The sequence below is a fragment of the Staurois parvus genome, unplaced genomic scaffold, assembly GCF_062004578.1.
Source record: "Staurois parvus isolate SC_StPar_1 unplaced genomic scaffold, SC_StPar_1.0 ptg000657l, whole genome shotgun sequence".
In the NCBI taxonomy this organism is placed as follows: Eukaryota; Metazoa; Chordata; class Amphibia; order Anura; family Ranidae; genus Staurois; species Staurois parvus.
Window position 1 is genome coordinate 6,076,725 of NW_028318453.1, and position 17,418 is coordinate 6,094,142.

The 17,418-nt window shown below is 41.4% G+C and overlaps 1 protein-coding gene across 5 annotated transcripts in view; it reads right to left on the minus strand.

Annotated features, from left to right (window-relative positions):
* SYNE1 (spectrin repeat containing nuclear envelope protein 1) overlaps positions 1-17,418 on the minus strand; it is a 662,466-nt gene that overhangs the window by 63,568 nt on the left and 581,480 nt on the right. For all 5 annotated transcript variants that reach the window (XM_089694288.1, XM_089694287.1, XM_089694289.1 and 2 more), the window contains exons 125-128: positions 15,556-15,681; positions 15,266-15,421; positions 8,049-8,207; positions 3,505-3,671 (exon numbers count right to left, since the gene is read on the minus strand). In XM_089694288.1, coding sequence (XP_089550414.1) covers positions 3,505-3,671; positions 8,049-8,207; positions 15,266-15,421; positions 15,556-15,681 — 608 coding nt within the window. The remainder of the gene's footprint in view (positions 1-3,504; positions 3,672-8,048; positions 8,208-15,265; positions 15,422-15,555; positions 15,682-17,418) is intronic.

The following is a 17,418-nucleotide window of genomic DNA, read 5'->3' on the forward strand; positions in this document are numbered from 1 at the left end:
AAACAATACCATGCCAGCAAAGAACAGAACAATGAAAAACCCTGTTTGCATAATTTGGTATACCATTATTATTATTATTATTAATATTATTATTATTATACAGGACTTACCGGTATATAGCCCCAACAGTTTGCTCAGCGCTTTACATTATGGAGGGAGACAGTACAGTAACAATACAGTTCAATACAAGAGGAATTAGAGGGCCCTGCTCCTTGGAGCTTACAATCTCTACCATGAAAACAAGTAATGCTTTAGAAGCATTCTTTAATGTTGAACTCCAAACGAATAGCTAAATAAATATCTAAAATACAAATGTGAATTGTTCATTTGTGATTTTTGTCCTTTTAATAACCAGGTACTCCCACTACAAAGAAAATTTTTGTCTAGGATCTCACTTTACTGCAGGTAACAGTGGAGCTGGTAAAGGCCTGCTGACTGGACAGTAAACATATATACATATATGTATATAAACATATGTACATGTAAACATAGGTATATGAAAAGATTGTTCCTGTGTTCACCCATTCTTTAAGCATGTTTAGGCATGCTGCAAAGTAATGTTTGTTGAAATATATACACAGCAGGTCTCAGTTTGGCTAAGATTGGGAAAAGAAGGGGCAGAAATCTAAACATTGTTCTGCAATCATTTCAATAATTTCATTCAATATTTCAGCCTCAGTTGACCTATGGGGCCTCGGAAATAGGACACGACTTAATTGCATAACACCGTGTTTATACTGTAGCAACAGTACTGCACTGAGCCAGCACAACCATCACTACTCACAAGGAGTTCCAAAAGCTACATGTCACATCCTTGTGGCATTAAAAGAGTGAACTGAATAGCTAGCATGCTCCTGTATCACTGAAATACTTTGTGAGTTAGTGCCCATGTTGTGCGTGCATTATGTTACAGGTCTAATGATTCAGCGGCCATGAGGTATGCAGGAGAAAAAAAGCCTACAGTTTTTTTTGTTTTTTTTTGTACAATGCACCGATATATATAGTGCCTTGAAGAAGTATTCATACTCCTTGACATTTTGCACAGTGCGATTCATGAATTACACAGGCTGCACAGACTGGTGCCAGTATTCAGGCACATGTACATGCGAGTGCATTGCCATTTCATATATTTGAACCATGGTTCTTATTAAATACTACACTTAGAGCATTTTAATCTATTCGTTTTATTGGAGCTATTTGGAGCATTACCCATCCTAAGGACAATTGGAGATATATCTTGAGGAGAGCCTAGGACTGGGAATCTATCCACTATCCGTTTGCCCAGAGCTATGTGACCACCCATCTGGGGGTCAATATCCTTTGTTCCTTGGATCACCATTCCTAATTAGGAAACTAGGAGACCCATTCCATGACAGCCTGGAGTTGGATATCTATACATTGCATGACCATAGAGTATTATTTGACCACCTTAACAGGGGTCAAAAATTTCTGGTGAGTGAGAAATTCATCTATTGCACACTCGTGGTGGAAAAGAATATTTCTTTGATTTATGCGATACTTTCCTATGGGACTGAAAACAACTATTTATATTCGATATATTTTGTTTGGGACTTTAAGTCACTTTATGTTGTTGTGAGAGCATTTTTGTTTTTAATTTGTCACATGGTTTATTGAGCAAGCGCCTACCTATTCACGATTTGGTAAAACCAAAAACGTAAATGTATTTTATTGGGATTTGAGGTGATAGACCAACACAAAGTGCTCACTAATGTTCTCTAACAAACCTCTGAGGGCTTCACAGAACAGCTATATTTATACTGAGATTAAATTACACACAGGTGGACTCTATATACTAATTAGGTGACTTATGAAGGCAATTGGTTCCACTAGATGTTAGTTAGGGGTATCAGAGTAAAGGGGGCTGAATACAAATGCATGCCACACTTTTCAGATATTTATTTGTAAAAGTATTTGAAAACCATTTATCATTTTCCTTCCACTTCACAATTATGTGCCACTTAGTGTTGGTCTATCATATAAAATCCCAATAAAATACTTTTACGTTTTTGGTTGTAACATGACAAAATATGGAAAATATCAAGGGGTATGAATACTTTTTCAAGGCATTGTACATACTGCATAACTGTATATATATATATATATATATATATATATATATATAAAAATGATATATGATACAAAGAGGTTACAGCACAGTGTGCATAACTTATTACTCCATGAAATAATAATACAGCAATTCAAAGGATAAGTTCACCTTTGGGAGCAAATTACATGTTCCACATATATGTTTACCGCTGCTCAGGGTAGAGAGACTCCCAATCTCCAAGCACAACTCTTCCAGAACAAAGGAAGTCTGATCGGCTGTACCCCAAATAATCCACTTTATTGAACCAAGATAAAACCAATACACAGTGGACATACAGCGAGGGACTGGCAGGTAAATGCATTTCATGCTAAAGACAGCGCTTATTCATTACTCATTACTGGGTAATGAATAAGTGTTGTCTTTAGCATGAAACGCATTTACCTGCCAGTCCCTTGCTGTATGTCCACTGTGTATTGGTTTTATCTTGGTTCAATAAAGTGGATTGTTTGGAGTGCAGCCGATCGGACTCCCTTCGTTCTCATATTACATGTTCCATCCGTTTTTAGGGTGGAACATGCAACATGTTACCAATGCTGCAGCTGCTGCCACAGCTACTACATGGGATGTATGGGCAAGCAGATATACTAGCAGGTATGCAGAAGACCTGCATGGCACCAGCTGATGCAATGCTTTACAGGCTCCTGCAACCAAAAATAATAAATGCACATTTTTTTTACCAGCCAAAAAATAGGCATTCATTTTTTGTCAAAAGGTGAACTTATCCTTTAAGGCATCCCTGCCCTTTTTAATTACTGACATGCACTATGCAGTGGAAATTGAGCTGTGTGTTCAGGTCCTTAATAGCTTCCATATATACAACACATGAGATGCTAAAGGTGTCTAACCACGCACTAACCCTTACATACTCATAGCAAACTCTTGCATATAAAGAAGGGAATTCATAGTTTGCATATATTGCAATACATGTTCAAGCTGGCCAGCTGAGTCAATGTGATCCTGCCCTGGCTAGTCCCTACTCTATCTTGAACATTGCCAACCTCCTATTTGCTAAAATAGCATATAATGTGTACATATATAGTGTAAATATGTGGCAAACAGACGTGTATGGAGATAAATGAGTTATAGACCAAAATCCAGCAATGCAAGTCCACACTGGAAAAACACACAAAGTTTAGGAGGATGGGTGTGGGGATTATAATAGGAACGATTTACATAAAAAATTATAAAAAGCATTACACAAGTTGAAGGTAGAGGTCGAAGGAATGGGAGGTTTATATTGGAGCTGTAGAGGCATGTCTTACTTGTCTATAATTAACATTATTTTGGGGAAATGCCCTTATTAAAGTTTATCTATAGGCCCAAATAGTTTTTTCCCATTTTGAATAGAGTAGAGAAGGGCTAAAACATTGATTTACCTTGCACCAATAAGGTCCAGAAGATGCTGCCATCTGTCATTAACTTTGCTCAGCTTGTACTCGATCTCTGATGCCTTGCTCTCGTGGCTGGCCTTAGCCAGTCTTTCTCCCATTTGTTGCAGCTGGATTTTGTTTTCCCGAAAAACTGCAATTTCCTCCTGATAATCCTAAACAGCACAAACAAAATCTATCAATGTCAGAAAAAAAACAGCTACTTGTCTAGGTAACAATCAGATTCTTCCCTCAATTTTCTCCTTCTGTACTAAGGCACATGGCTATTAAAATTTAGATTGTTGATCCAGGGAAAAAAGGATTTTTTCCCTGCTGGAACAAATTAAACCACAATGGGTTTTTTGCTTTCCTCTGAATCAACTGTGGGTTTAGAGATTGTGTGTATAGGTTTTGATTTATGTATTAATTCATTTCTCTATCGGCTGAACTCAATGGTCTTTCAATATCTTTTTTCAGCCAGAATAACTGTGTAGCATATGTATACAAGATATACTGTACTTGTATGTCATTTCTGGAAAGAACCTGAAAGAGGAGGGCTGGAAAGAAGTAGTAAATTCTCCTCTCAAATTAGTGTAATTTTCCCACTTAACTGAAGTGGATAGAAACAGGAGGTCACCAATGCTTAGAAGGCATGGCACTATTAAAGTGGAAGCAGCTTGCAAAAATATAAGATCAATATATACCTTTACAGCGGGTAGTGTGTTATGTCTTTATGTTTTTGTAAAGCTACACTAGCAATTTGTATCTGACACTTCCAAGTGTGTCAGATACCTAGTCCCTTGCTGGGAGCTTTAGTTCCTTCTACCAACCCCTATATCACTAGAGGGTACAACCACAGGGGACTAAATATCTGAAACACCTGGAAATGTCAGATACAAAGGGAGGCCATAACTGTGCAAGACAGCAAAAATGTAAACTACCATGGAAGAGTTGAGTATTCATTTTTTGAATGCAGCTTTCAGTTTTATTTTGTGGAGATGGAACCCATTCATACCAACAGGTATTACAACACTAGATCACAGCAAACGTAAACCACATAAAAACTAGTTACCATTATAATTTCCAAAGCTCTTAACATCAGTGTCCTTGCTGCATCTTCTGTGCATTTTTGTAAAAATGCTTGCTACATTACAGTCAATGGGAACACATTGAAAACGCACTGAAAATGCACTAGAATGCAATATGTGTTTTAATGTGTGTGATTTTCAAGTCACATGTCCATATTTTATATATGTAAAATGTGAAATGCATCTCACATTGCAATGCATAGGGGTGATTTTACGGAATCTGGTGCAGCTATACATAGTAACCAATCAGCGTCTAGGTTTTTTTTTCAAAGCTTCATTGAAAAAGCTGAAGTTAGAAGCTGATTGGTTACTAAGCACAGCTGCACCAGATTTTGTGTGCACCAGTTTTAGTAATTCGCCCCCATGGAATCTCTGTTCACCCACCTCAGGGCCAATTCACACCAGTTCGTTGATCTGAGTTTTAGCGCAGCTGCAAAACACAGATCAACGGAAGGACATCTAAAAAACAATAATTTCCAGTGTGTCCTATTCACACCATAATGCTGCATTGACCTGCGTTTGTACTAAAATGCAACATGTATGCATTTTAGCACATGGATATAAGCAGATGTAAGCCGATGTCAATGCAATGCAAAGGATATCCTGTGAAAACGCAGTATACTTTAATGAGCGCTAAAATGTATGTCAACGGACGCCAAAATGTATGTCAATGGATGTCAGCATGCAACTAAAACGGATGAAAATGTACATCCATTTTCTATACATTTTAGTGCAAGTCAGTGTGAATTGGCCTTCAGTCTGTTTTTAAATCGACTTTTGCTGAACTCGATCATGCTGACTAGGCATCCCACAGCTCAAATTCAGCTGTTGAATCTATGGGCTATCTATGGCCAGCTTAAGACAAAAAAGTACTGAAATGCAGGGACCTTGATGTGCACATATTTACCTGCATCAGTCTAATCAATCATTATATAGTTCTTGGACCTTTAGCTTCTACAAAGACACAAGGACTGATTCAAAATCACAGTCAAGGGAAAATACAGGCTACTTGCACTTCAGAACTGCAGAACTGTTCTTACCTTTTAGACCAGGCAAACTCCACACCAATGTAGAGTTAGTATAGCTCCTTACCATTGAGTAGCACTACGCAGGGGCGGACTGACCATTCGAGCACTCGGGCACTGCCTGAGGGCCCGGGGTCAGTAGGGGGCCCCATAAAATGCCCCTGCTACCTTTTATAGGCTTTTTTGGGTGTGTTTTGAGTGTGGGCAAGGACACAGGGGCCCCATGATCCCCAACTGCCCGGTAGCCCCATGAGTTGTCAGTCCGCCCCTGGCACTACGTTAAATAAGTCAGAGGAAGCCAGTTGAATAACTTACGTTGTAATATGTACAATTGTATTTTTGGATGTCCAAATCAAATGAACCTTGATTTTAATGAAGTGCCCCCTTAGGTTCAATCTCTTGTACTTAAATACCTTTAGCTGATATGTTTTAAAAGGCAAATAATAAATTACTAACTGCTTTTGACTATTTTTAAGGTTCACTTTAAAAAAAATACCCTAGGCAGATGTAAAGATGGCGTCTGGAGCGGCCGCATAACTGCCAGCTCCGGCGCCCCCACCGAATCCGCCGTCATCCGCTGCTATCCGGGCGGTAGAGGGGTCCGGTGCACCCCCCGAAGGTCCTCCCAACACCCAGAAGGGGTGCTGGGTGCCCCGTCCCTCCGGCGGGGCCCGGGTGACTCGCGGCCTACCACGGCCCCTGAACCCTTTCCTGCCAGCCGCGGAGGACCGCGAACCGCTGAGGACCGCGGCCGACCGAGACGCCCCGCTCAGGAGGGGACGCAACCCCGCTCCAGAGGGAACGCCACCACCACCCCCGCCCCCGTTGGTACCCTCACCAGCCGCTCCGGAGGTCCTGCCATCGCCCAGGAGGGGTACTGAACGCCCTGTCCCTTGCGGTCTACTGCTGCCTCCTAAGCCTCGCTACTCCCTAACGCCTGAACCAGAACGCCGCCGTCTGCGCCAGCGAGAGGGGAGCTACCACCACCGCCTTCCCTACCTACAGCCGCTACAGAGAGAAGGGAAGCAGCAACCACCCCCACCGGCACCGAGAGGGTAAGCCGCCACCGGCACCGAGAGGGTAAGCCACCGCTACCACATCTGCTTCCCTGCTCCCCACCGTGTGCCACACAGCCGTGCCCCTGCCACTGCACAGCCCCGGACCCCGTCCAATCCAGTGGAGGTGAGCCTGCCACGCGGCCTCCAGCACCCCTTGACGCCGGGCCATACAACACCTTTGATTGCCGGACTCTACCACACCCACAGAAGCTGGGCCCCTTAGCATCCTCATTCGCTGGCCCGCAGCATCCACACGCACTGGCCCACAACACCCACTGACGCCAGGCCCTACTGCTCCTACCAACGCCTAGCCCACTCGACCTCCAGACATCGGCCTACACCACCTCCAGACGTCGGCCTACACCACCTCCTGACACCGGGCCTTTAGCACCTCCTGACGCCGGGCTTTTAGCACCTCCTGACGCCGGGCTTTTAGCACCTCCTGACGCCGGGCCCTCAGCACCCCCTGACGCCGGGTCTTCAGCACCTCCTGACGCTGGGCCTTCAGCACCTCCTGACACCAGGCCTTCAGCACCTCCTGACGCCGGGCCTCAAAACCTTCCGACGCTGGGCCTTCAACACCTCTCGACGCTGGGCCTTCAGCACCTCCCGACGCCGAGCCTTCAGCACCTCCTGACGTCGGGCCTACAGCAGCTCCAGTCACCGAGCCATCAGCATCCCCAGACGCCGTGCCCTGCAACACCCCCAGACACCGCGCCCTACGGCTCGTCCAGTTGCCGAGCCACTGTACCCACCGACACCGTGCCACAGCACCCACGGATGCCAGCTTACAGCACCCACAGACTGCAACTGCAATACAAAGCCATTCACAATGCTGCCCCAAACTACCTAACTGACCTGATACCCAAATACCACCCTACCCGTGCCCTTCGCTCCTCACAGGACCTCCTACTCTCCAGCTCCCTGATCTCCTCCTCCCACGCCCGACTGTAGGACTTCTCCAGGACTTCCCCCATCCTCTGGAACTCCCTACCCCAATCCATCAGACTGTCACCTACCCTCCTCACCTTCAGGCGCACCCTGAAAACCCATCTCTTCAGGGAAGCCTCTACCCCACCCTCACCTAACAACCAATCTCCTCCACACCTCCTACCACCTCCTACCACTCCATCCCCACAGCCACTTCCTCCTGTACCACTATCCCCTCCCTCCTAGATTGTAAGCTCGAAAGAGCAGGGCCCTGGAACCCCTCGTGTATTGAATTGTACTGTATTGTCTCATGTTCTGTCCCCCTTGCTAATGTACAGCGCTGAGCAAACCCTTTGGCGCTATGTAAACACTGTATAATAATAATAATATGCCTAATTTGCCCAAATAGAGAAAAAGTGTAGCAATTAAAGAAACAGTTTTAATGTAAGTACCTTTCTTAACTTTTCAATCATCTCTTCAATGCTGATGTCCCCATTCTGAGAGACCTTGCTTTCCATCTGGGTCAGCCACTCACACAGCTCCTTGTTCTTTTCATTGAAAATTGCCCACTCATTAAGCCTCTCACTGACTTGCTGCCGACGTAAAGAAACCTGTAATTACAAAACACAGCCATTGTTGACCCTAAATTACTTAAAATTCCAAGACCTAATGCACAAAAACCACAACTATTAGAGGCATTTTTTGTTTTTTTGCCTCTGAACACAGCTCTATTTCAGCCACTGTGTCTATGTACATTGTGGCATTTAAATCAGTATTTTAGAGCAGCATTTAGGGACATAAAAAAGCCCCAAACCTGTGTTTGGAGAAAAGCTATAATTTATATACATAATATAATATAACATGTATAAATGTGTGTGTATGCATGTAAATTCATTTTATTGGCTAGACTAAATTAATATTCTAGTCCAGTGTCTCTTTTTTTCAGTTGCAGCACTCTTTAAATTTCTCCACAATCTTGAGGCACCCCATTTTAAAATGTAAAAAACAGCCTTAAGCTAACAGTTTTGCATAAAGAAAATGAAATGCCGCTTGACGGAACCGATGCTCCTAAGAGTGTGTGGCCTCAGCCAGAACTGCTCCACTGGCCACAATTTTTTCTGCACTAGGAAAACGCAGGTCTCTAAGAGGGCACACAGAAAACAATTGTTTTGTATGTGCCCTGTTTACACTGCAATGGAGCCCCTGGGTGCCAAGCAGTGCAGTATAGAGCAATGTATACTTTATGCATCTGTCCACACCTGATGGGAGCTCACCTGAAGAGCTCATACTGTCGGTTTCTAAACCATGCATAGAAATAGATAACATGGAATTTTGACATTTCAGTACAGTTAAAAGAAAAAAAAAATCACTGTATCCTCTCCTTGCCCTCACACTGACAGATATGCTCACAGTAAAACCCTAAATTTCACAGTGTGGAACAGTGTGAATGACCCTTAATCTAAATCTGCACTTGCAAATGTGTAAATGCTTCACCCTGTAGTCTAGATTTAAACAGCAAAGGTAACAACACAAATCTGTATCAGAGATTTCTCAGGCGATAATATATAAAATATTACATACTCACACACTAATATCAGAAATCATACTTACACATTCGTTTGCACTGAACAGCAATAAAGCTTTTAGTGGAGTAGTTATTCATACCTCTAAGCTGGCAGAATGAACAGAGTGTCTGCGAAGAGCTCTGTTTTATTCTAAAGTAAGAAATGGTACATTTCCTGTTGGTTTCACCTCAGAAAATGAGCAGAGGAAATAACTGTGATATGCTTTGCTAATTGTCACATCCGGGAGACTTTAGGCATTTGTAGCATTTGTCAAATTCTATACATCTGTCTTTTTATATAACACCTACAACATGTACACATACAAGAGAGAGCTGCGCAGGAAGTCATTATATGATATTTTACATGGAAAGTGTCCAGAACCTGCATTTACAAAATGTAGCTAACAATGAACCTGTCATTATTAGCTACATTTTGCCAGATCTGTTGATTTTGCACTGTTATAAGCACAATTATTATTGCAATTACATAGTTAGTCTGGCTGAAAAAAAGACAAAAGTCCAGTTCAACCATAAAAAAAAAAGAAAAAGAGAAGTTATAATCCGATACCCACAGTTGATCCAGGGGGAGGCAAAAAAAACCCCAGCAAAGCATGATCCAATTTGCTCCTGCAGGGGAAAAATTCCTCCCTGATCCCCTGAGACACAATCGGATATTCCCTGGATCAAATTACCTATAAATGTTAGTATCCAGTTATATTCTGTGTATCTAGGAAAGAATCCAGGCCTTTTTTAAAGCAATCCACTGAGATGGCAAGAACCAATTCTTGAGGAAGTCTATTCCACATTTTCACAGCTCTTACTGTGAAGAAACCTTTCCGTGTTTGGAGATTAAATTCCTTTTCCTCCAGACGTAAAGAGTGTCCCCTTGTCCTCTGTGATGACCTCAGCATGAATAGCTCTACACCGAGTTCACTATATGAACCACTGATGTATTTATACATGTTGATCATATCCCCCCTTAATCTCCTCTTCTCAAGAGAGAATAAATTCAGTTCCTCTAATCTTTCCTCATAGCTGAGCGCCTCCATTCCTCTAATCAGTTTTGTTGCCCTTCTCTGTACTTTCTCCAGTTCCCAGTTCCCCAATGTTCTTTTCGTGAATTGGTGCCCAAAACTGAACTGCATATTCCAGATGAGGTCTTACTAATGATTTGTACCGGGGTAATATGATATCTCTCTCTCTGGAGTCTATACCTCTTTTAATACATGAGAGGATTTTGCTCACTTCAGAAACCGCTTTGCATGCCCTTATTAAGCTTATGATCTACCAGAACTCCCAGATGCTTCTCCACTATTGTTTCCCCCATTTGTACCCCCACCCCAGTATGTATGATGCATGCATATTCTTAGCCCCCAAGTACATAACTTTACATTTATCAACATTAAACCTCATTTGCCACATAGTTGCCTAATTAAACAGTGCATTGAGGTCAGCTTGCAAATTGGAGACATCCTGTAAGGACGTTATTCCACTGCACAGTTTGGTGTCATCTGCAAAGACTGAAATGGGATTTTTAATCCCAGACCCTATATCGTTTATAAATATATTCAAAAGTAAGGGTCTCAACACTGAATGAACTAGGGTTGTTAGTGGTGTATCCCAAGGTTCAGAGTATGAATCGTTAACCACTACTCTCTGAATACAAACTTTTAGCCAGTTTTCTATCCATTTACATACAGATTTTTCCAAGCCTGTAGACTTTACCTTACACATTAGCTGTCTGCTGGGAACTGTGTCAAACACTTGTGCAAAAATCCAAGTATACCACGTCCGCCACCACCCCTCTGTCCAAGGTTTTGCTCACCTCCTCATAATAAGAAATCAGATTTGTTTGACAACTTTTGTCTTTCATGAATCCATGCTGTCTGTTGCTTAAAATATTTTTTTACAGCAAGAACTCATCTATGTGGTCTTTTATTAAACTCTCCAGTATCTTTCTAACTATAGATATTAAATTAACAGGTCTATAATTACTTGGTAAAGATTCTGATCCCTTTTTAAATATAGGCACCATATTGGCCTTACACCAATCCAGGCATAAAAATTAGAAACAATGGCTTTGAAATGACAGAGCTCAATTCTTTAAGGACCCGTGGGTGTATGCCATCCGATCCAGGTGCTTTATTCACCGTTATTCTGTCTTAATATTTCTGGATCATATCAGTTATGAGCCAATGTGGATCATCTGGGGCCATGTCAATACCACGCCCATTATGGAGAAGTGCTCCCCCATGCTCCTTTGTATACACAGAGCTGAAGAAGGTAGTTAATAAATGTGCCTTCTCTTTGTCCCCAGTCACCCACTCTAGATTATTTAGGGCCTACGTGCTCGGACCTGACCTTTTTGCTATTAATATATTTGAAGAATTTTTGGGGGTTTGTCCTGCTATTTTTTGCAATCTGTCGTTCGTTTTTAATATTTGCTATATTACAATATTCCAAAGTGCAATGCGTATCTGAAAACAAAAAAAAATTGTCAGCTCTATACAAATACCTGTAATAAATAAATATCAGTCCCTTGATGCGTTTGCTATATTTTTTTTTTTTTCCAGATTTTTTCCCCCTTTTTTTCACCTGGTGATCTATGTGCATATCTGTGATCCTCTGCTGCAAATTCCAGGGCCCACTGGCACAAAGCTGCAGCTGAACTACCAGATCTGGAACTTGCAGAGACAATAACTAGCTGCTTCTGCCAGAGCAAAAGACATAATCAGTTGCAACATTAGGGCAGAAGTAGAAGAGAATCAACAGACTGGTCAGGCCCAGAAGAAGACTTTCAGGGTCACAGGTATTTTTTAGGATTTACAGGTTGTAGGATACAGGGGGCATGTTTCTTTTTTTTTTTATCAGATAAGGTTTTTTTGGAACAAATCCTACATCTCTGCACCAATCCCCTCACCACCTACCCATCCCAAACAAAGCCCAACAAAAAAACATACAAAAGCAGAAGCATGTAAATGCTGAGACTATAAAAAACAAAAGCTCAAAAACTTGAACTTTTGCTAGAAAGAAGGAACACTTGGCAAGTATGACTAAATCAGTTTGGGCTTACATTTATGGAGAATAGTTTGGTACTGGTAAATGTCTGATCTATAACATCAGGAATCATAAAACACAGTAAAACATATTAAACGCTCTTTTGACTGAAGATTGAACAGAAACTTTGTGACTCAATCACATGAAAAGCAGGGCTAATAGAAATACATAAAAGTTGAACTCCTGACAGATATAAAAGACACACATGAGTGCAACTAATATATTTATATATTACATGTATTTATTAAAATGCAAGCAGTGTAAGTACCTGAATAACCCTTTGCAGACAATCTACAGCAGAATTAAAGCCAGCTATAGATGGAGCAATTTACTTTGCTAGAAAAATAAGTGTTGCGCTAAAAGGTGACTAATACTAGGATATATAAAAACAATTCCAAATATAATAAGTGTTGTGCTATACAGTGACTAATAATGAAATATATGCAAACAAAATAATAACACAGTATATAAACTAAAGCGCTAAAGGTGAAAAAGAACGAGTGTCTCAAAACAATCACAATAAATACAAATTATAAAACAGTGAGAAAAAAAATAAAATTGAAATTAAAAAGTCCTCAGTGAATGAACTGAAATACAGCATTCTAAACTCTTCTCTTCATCCACTAACACCAGTGTGACCCACCACGAAGAGGCTCCACTGTTACGTCATCGCGCACAGGAACCGGAACTTGTTATCCTTGCTGGCTTGGTGATTACTGATTTGCATATGCATACTTTCTGTTTGAGCGATACTGGTGACCATTATAGGGATTGACATGGAGAGCTAATATTGATGTGGAGCATATAGAGTATGACCACTCTGAATAAGGGGGTCTATATATCTGTTAAGCCAGCATCCTATTTTCACTGCTGTGGCTGGTCACACTGGTCTTAGTCAATTCATTCACTGAGGACTTTTTCATTTCAATTTGAATTTTATTTTCTCACTCTTTTATCATTTATATTTATTGTGACTGTTTTGAAACACCTATTCTCTTTCACCTTTGGTGATTTTGTTTATATATTATTGTTTTGTTTGCATATATTTCATTATTAGTCAATGTATAGTGCAACACTTATCATTATTATTATTATTATTATTATACAGTATTTATATAGCGCCAACAGTTCGCTCAGCGCTGTCCATTACAATGGGAGACAATATATGAGACAGTACAAAACAATACAATGGGATACATGAGGGGTTCAAGGGCCCTGCTCCTTGGAGCTTACAATCTAGGAGGGAGGGGATAGTGGTACGGGAGGAAAAGCTGTGGGGGATGGAGTGGTAGGAAGAGTGGAGGAGATCGGCAATTAGCAGAGGGCGGTGTAGGCTTCCCTATAGAAGTGGGTTTTCAGGGTTCGCCTAAAGGAGAGGAGAGTAGGTGATAGTCTGATGGATTGGGGTAGGGAGTTCCAGAGGAAGGGAATTTCAGAGGATGGGTGATGCCCTGGAGAAGTCCTGGAGGCGGGCATGGGATGAGGAGACCAGGGAACTAGAGAGAAGGAGGTCTTGTGAGGAGCGGAGAGTGCGTTTTGAGTGGTATTTGGATATTAGGTCGGTGATATCGTTTGGGGCAAAGTTATGGACAGCTTTGTACGTCAGTGTTAGCATTTTGAATTTGATCCGTTGGGCAATTGGAAGCCAGTGGAGGGATTGGCAGAGGGCGGTGGCAGAAACGAAGCAGTTGGTAAGGTGGATGAGTCTGGCCGCCGTATTCAGGATCAACTGAAGTGGGGATAGCCTGTGGTAGGCCAGTGAGGAGGGAGTTACAGTAATCGAGTCGTGATATGATGAGGGAGTGGATGAGTTGCTTAGTAGTTTCTGGGGTTAGGAATGGGCGTATTTTGGAGGTGTTGCAGAGGTCTACATGAGTTTGTTAGCGATTGGACTTGGGGCTGGAAGGATAGATTGGAGTCCAGAATGACACCAAGTACTCTGGCTTGCGGGGTGGGCCTCATGGTGGCATTGTTGGACGTGATGGAGAAGTCAGTGGGGGGGGGGAAGGTGCGCGGGCTGGGGGGAAAACTAGGAGCTCTGTTTTGGAGAGGTTCAGTTTAAGGAAGTGGAGCGACATCCAATCTGATATGTCATTCAGTAGGCTAGTGATTCGGGTGGAGACTGAAGGGGTGAGGCAAGTAGTCGAGAGATAGATTTGCGTGTCGTCGGCATAGAGGTGGTAGTTGAAGCCGCGAGAGTGTATCAGTTGGCCAAGGGAGGAGGTGTAGATGGAGAAGAGAAGGGGCCCGAGGAAAGAGCCTTGAGGAACCCCAAAAGAGAGGGGGAGTGAGGGGGAGGTGGTAGCGTTATAGGTAACGCTGAAGGAGCGTTGGGATAGGTAGGAGGAGAGCCAGGAGAGAGCGGAGTCTCTGAGGCCAAGGGAGTGTAGTCTTTTGAGGAGGAGGGGTGGTCGACTGTGTCAAAATCCACGAAGAGGTCGAGGAGTAAGAGCACTGAGTAGTGGCCATTAGCTTTGGCGGTATATATTATATTTGGAATTGTTTGTACATATTCTATGTAACAGTATTAGTCACTTTTTAGCACCTGAGTTGTAGGAAAGAAAATCGCTGGATTCTCCCATCAAACACAGTCATTGTTGATCCGGGAATCCTTTTAACAGAGCCATTGTTTTCTCCCAAGGGGGGGGGGAAGTCACTTAGCTGTGCTGTTGTATTCATGTGCTAACAAGGGACAATCTGAAACAGGAGACAGTCCAGTGACCAGGAGATGCACTTATCAGTCTGCTGCTTCTCCATCACATTACAGTCACAGGCTGGGGATAGGGAGGATCAAGACCTGTAAGTGTTACTTAACTGACAAAAACAAAAATCTTTTGCAGATAAAATAGACCCCACATATAGATGTTTAGTTCAGCTTTAAGACTGAGTACAAATATAATTTTTTTAAAAATACAGATGCAATTAAAACGGTTAGTTATCTTATAAAGTTTCCAGAGAGCATAATGACAACACAGACTATGAGCTAGGTACAGTATTAAGTGTGTTTTCATATCAATCATTTTCGTTAGTATCTCCTGATTAAATTACCTGATGGCACAGTTCCTCCCACTGTCTCTGCAGCAGTTCAATGCGCTCATTAAGAATAGATATATCATCTGCACTAATAAATGGCGAAAAGGTGTCCTTCAGTTCTGTTAGATGAGCAAGATCCTCCACCCATCCTTCCACTGCATTTCCAAGTTCCTATAAGAGCAGAACCATTATATATATAATTTACAAATATACGGCATTGAAAACTCTAGTACATAAAATGGTCCTTTTAAGTAACATACAGCTACATTCTAGACGCAGTTATCAGGGGGTCATCTGCTGCTTACCTTGCATCTGATCTGTTCTGAATGCAGTTCATCATGATGGACAGGCAATGGCTGAGAGAGGTTTTTCCTGAACGTTCTTAGCTTTTCCAAGGAATCTGCTATTCCTTTTTCACATTTCTCCCAGTCCTAAAAATTATATTTTTCCAAAGTGTTACAAGGTAATGAAGAAAGCAACAAAGAAAAATCTATATATGTCCAGCACAGCATTCACTGCAAAGCAATCTATGTCAGGATTACCCTTTTGTCTGCAAAGTCAGGGATTTGTTTCATGTCTGAAAAAACAAGCCCCGCAATACTCTGCACTAAATCACCTTACAGCTGTAGGAAGTGCTGTCTCTATATAATATTACAAATATAATACAACAATTACCTAAATAATTGGTACTAAGTCTGTCTAAAATTTAAATAATTGAAACTTTAATTATTAGCAATAGTTCCTGCAATATACAGATAATGCAGAATTTGAAACATGGCCCTGTAACTTACTTGCAAACGTGTGCTACTTATAATAAAAATCTGCAGTAGGGACACATTCAAATGAACATTTTAGTCTTAAGCAGCTCATATATTATTCAATTTTCTTTTCTTCCCAAGGAGGAAGGAAAGAAAATTGCTCAATTCCCCCATCAACAAAATCAGCTGTATGGTCTTTTCACAAAGATGGTGTCGATTCCAATCAGCGAGATATATATTAACAGATCCCATGCTGAACTGGAGCAAATTATTATTATTTTTGTAATGTCCATGTTTTTACATTTTTAACTCCATCTTGTATTGGAGGAAAAAACAGAGCTTAACAAACCTATGTTAGGTCTAAGGGCAGGCAGAGGTGAATAGACATGCATCTGTTTATATCCTTTTACTTCCATTCTATGAATGGAAAACCAGAAGAGGAAACAACCTTTTCCCATTTTTGTGGACCTAGACCTAGATGGACTTGATGGTGATCAGAGGTAAACAGCCACACGCCTGTTTAGATCCACCTGACCATAGACTAACGTTGAACTTCCACTCAGATCCACCTGAAAAATTGGCAGGTGGATATGATTTTAACGGCCGTGTGAATGGGGCCTTAAAGTCCTTAACTGCAGCAAGTTTGATGACTAACAGGTGCTCGCATATCGGAAAGAGAGTACCAGGTACTCCATAGAAAGCAATAAGTGAATCATATCAATGATACTTCATTGAATGACAAATGCTCTAAACTTGATTTGGTCCAGCAGATGTATCAATCAATGTATTAGTGCATTACAAATATGGTGAATATTATTACCAAGACCTGGATTTCCCACTGAAGAATAAGAAGTCCAGGTAATTAGTGACTACAGCTCAATCCCGTGAACATGCATGAAGCAAATACAGTATATGCTTCATAACTTTGGAATCAATGGCTGCGAATTGGTGGTGCATGATCAATTAACTTTTAATTCTTACCCAATGTCTCTTCAAATGCCCGCCAGTTACAGCTTTAAGACTGAACTATTGTTACCTACAGTATCTTATCTATACTATATGTCAGGTTATATCAGGTTATAATAACTCTATAGTGAAATATGATGTATACTTATACTATGTATATGTCAGATTTCTTGATAGAGATTTCTATATAACAAGGAGACCAGCAGGACAGATGTTTCTGAATTTGATCCCACGGGGGAGCAAATCAGATAACTGTTAACAAAAAAAAGTGAGTCTGATCTATAGATTCTACTTCCCTGTTTAACACATTAACATGCAGTTGTCCTTTAAATAAGCTCACATAAATTGAAACACATGGAAAATACCTTACATATACCTTATATCTTACAAATACCTTATGACCTAAATAACAAAGCAGCAATAACATTATTCAGATTACTCCAA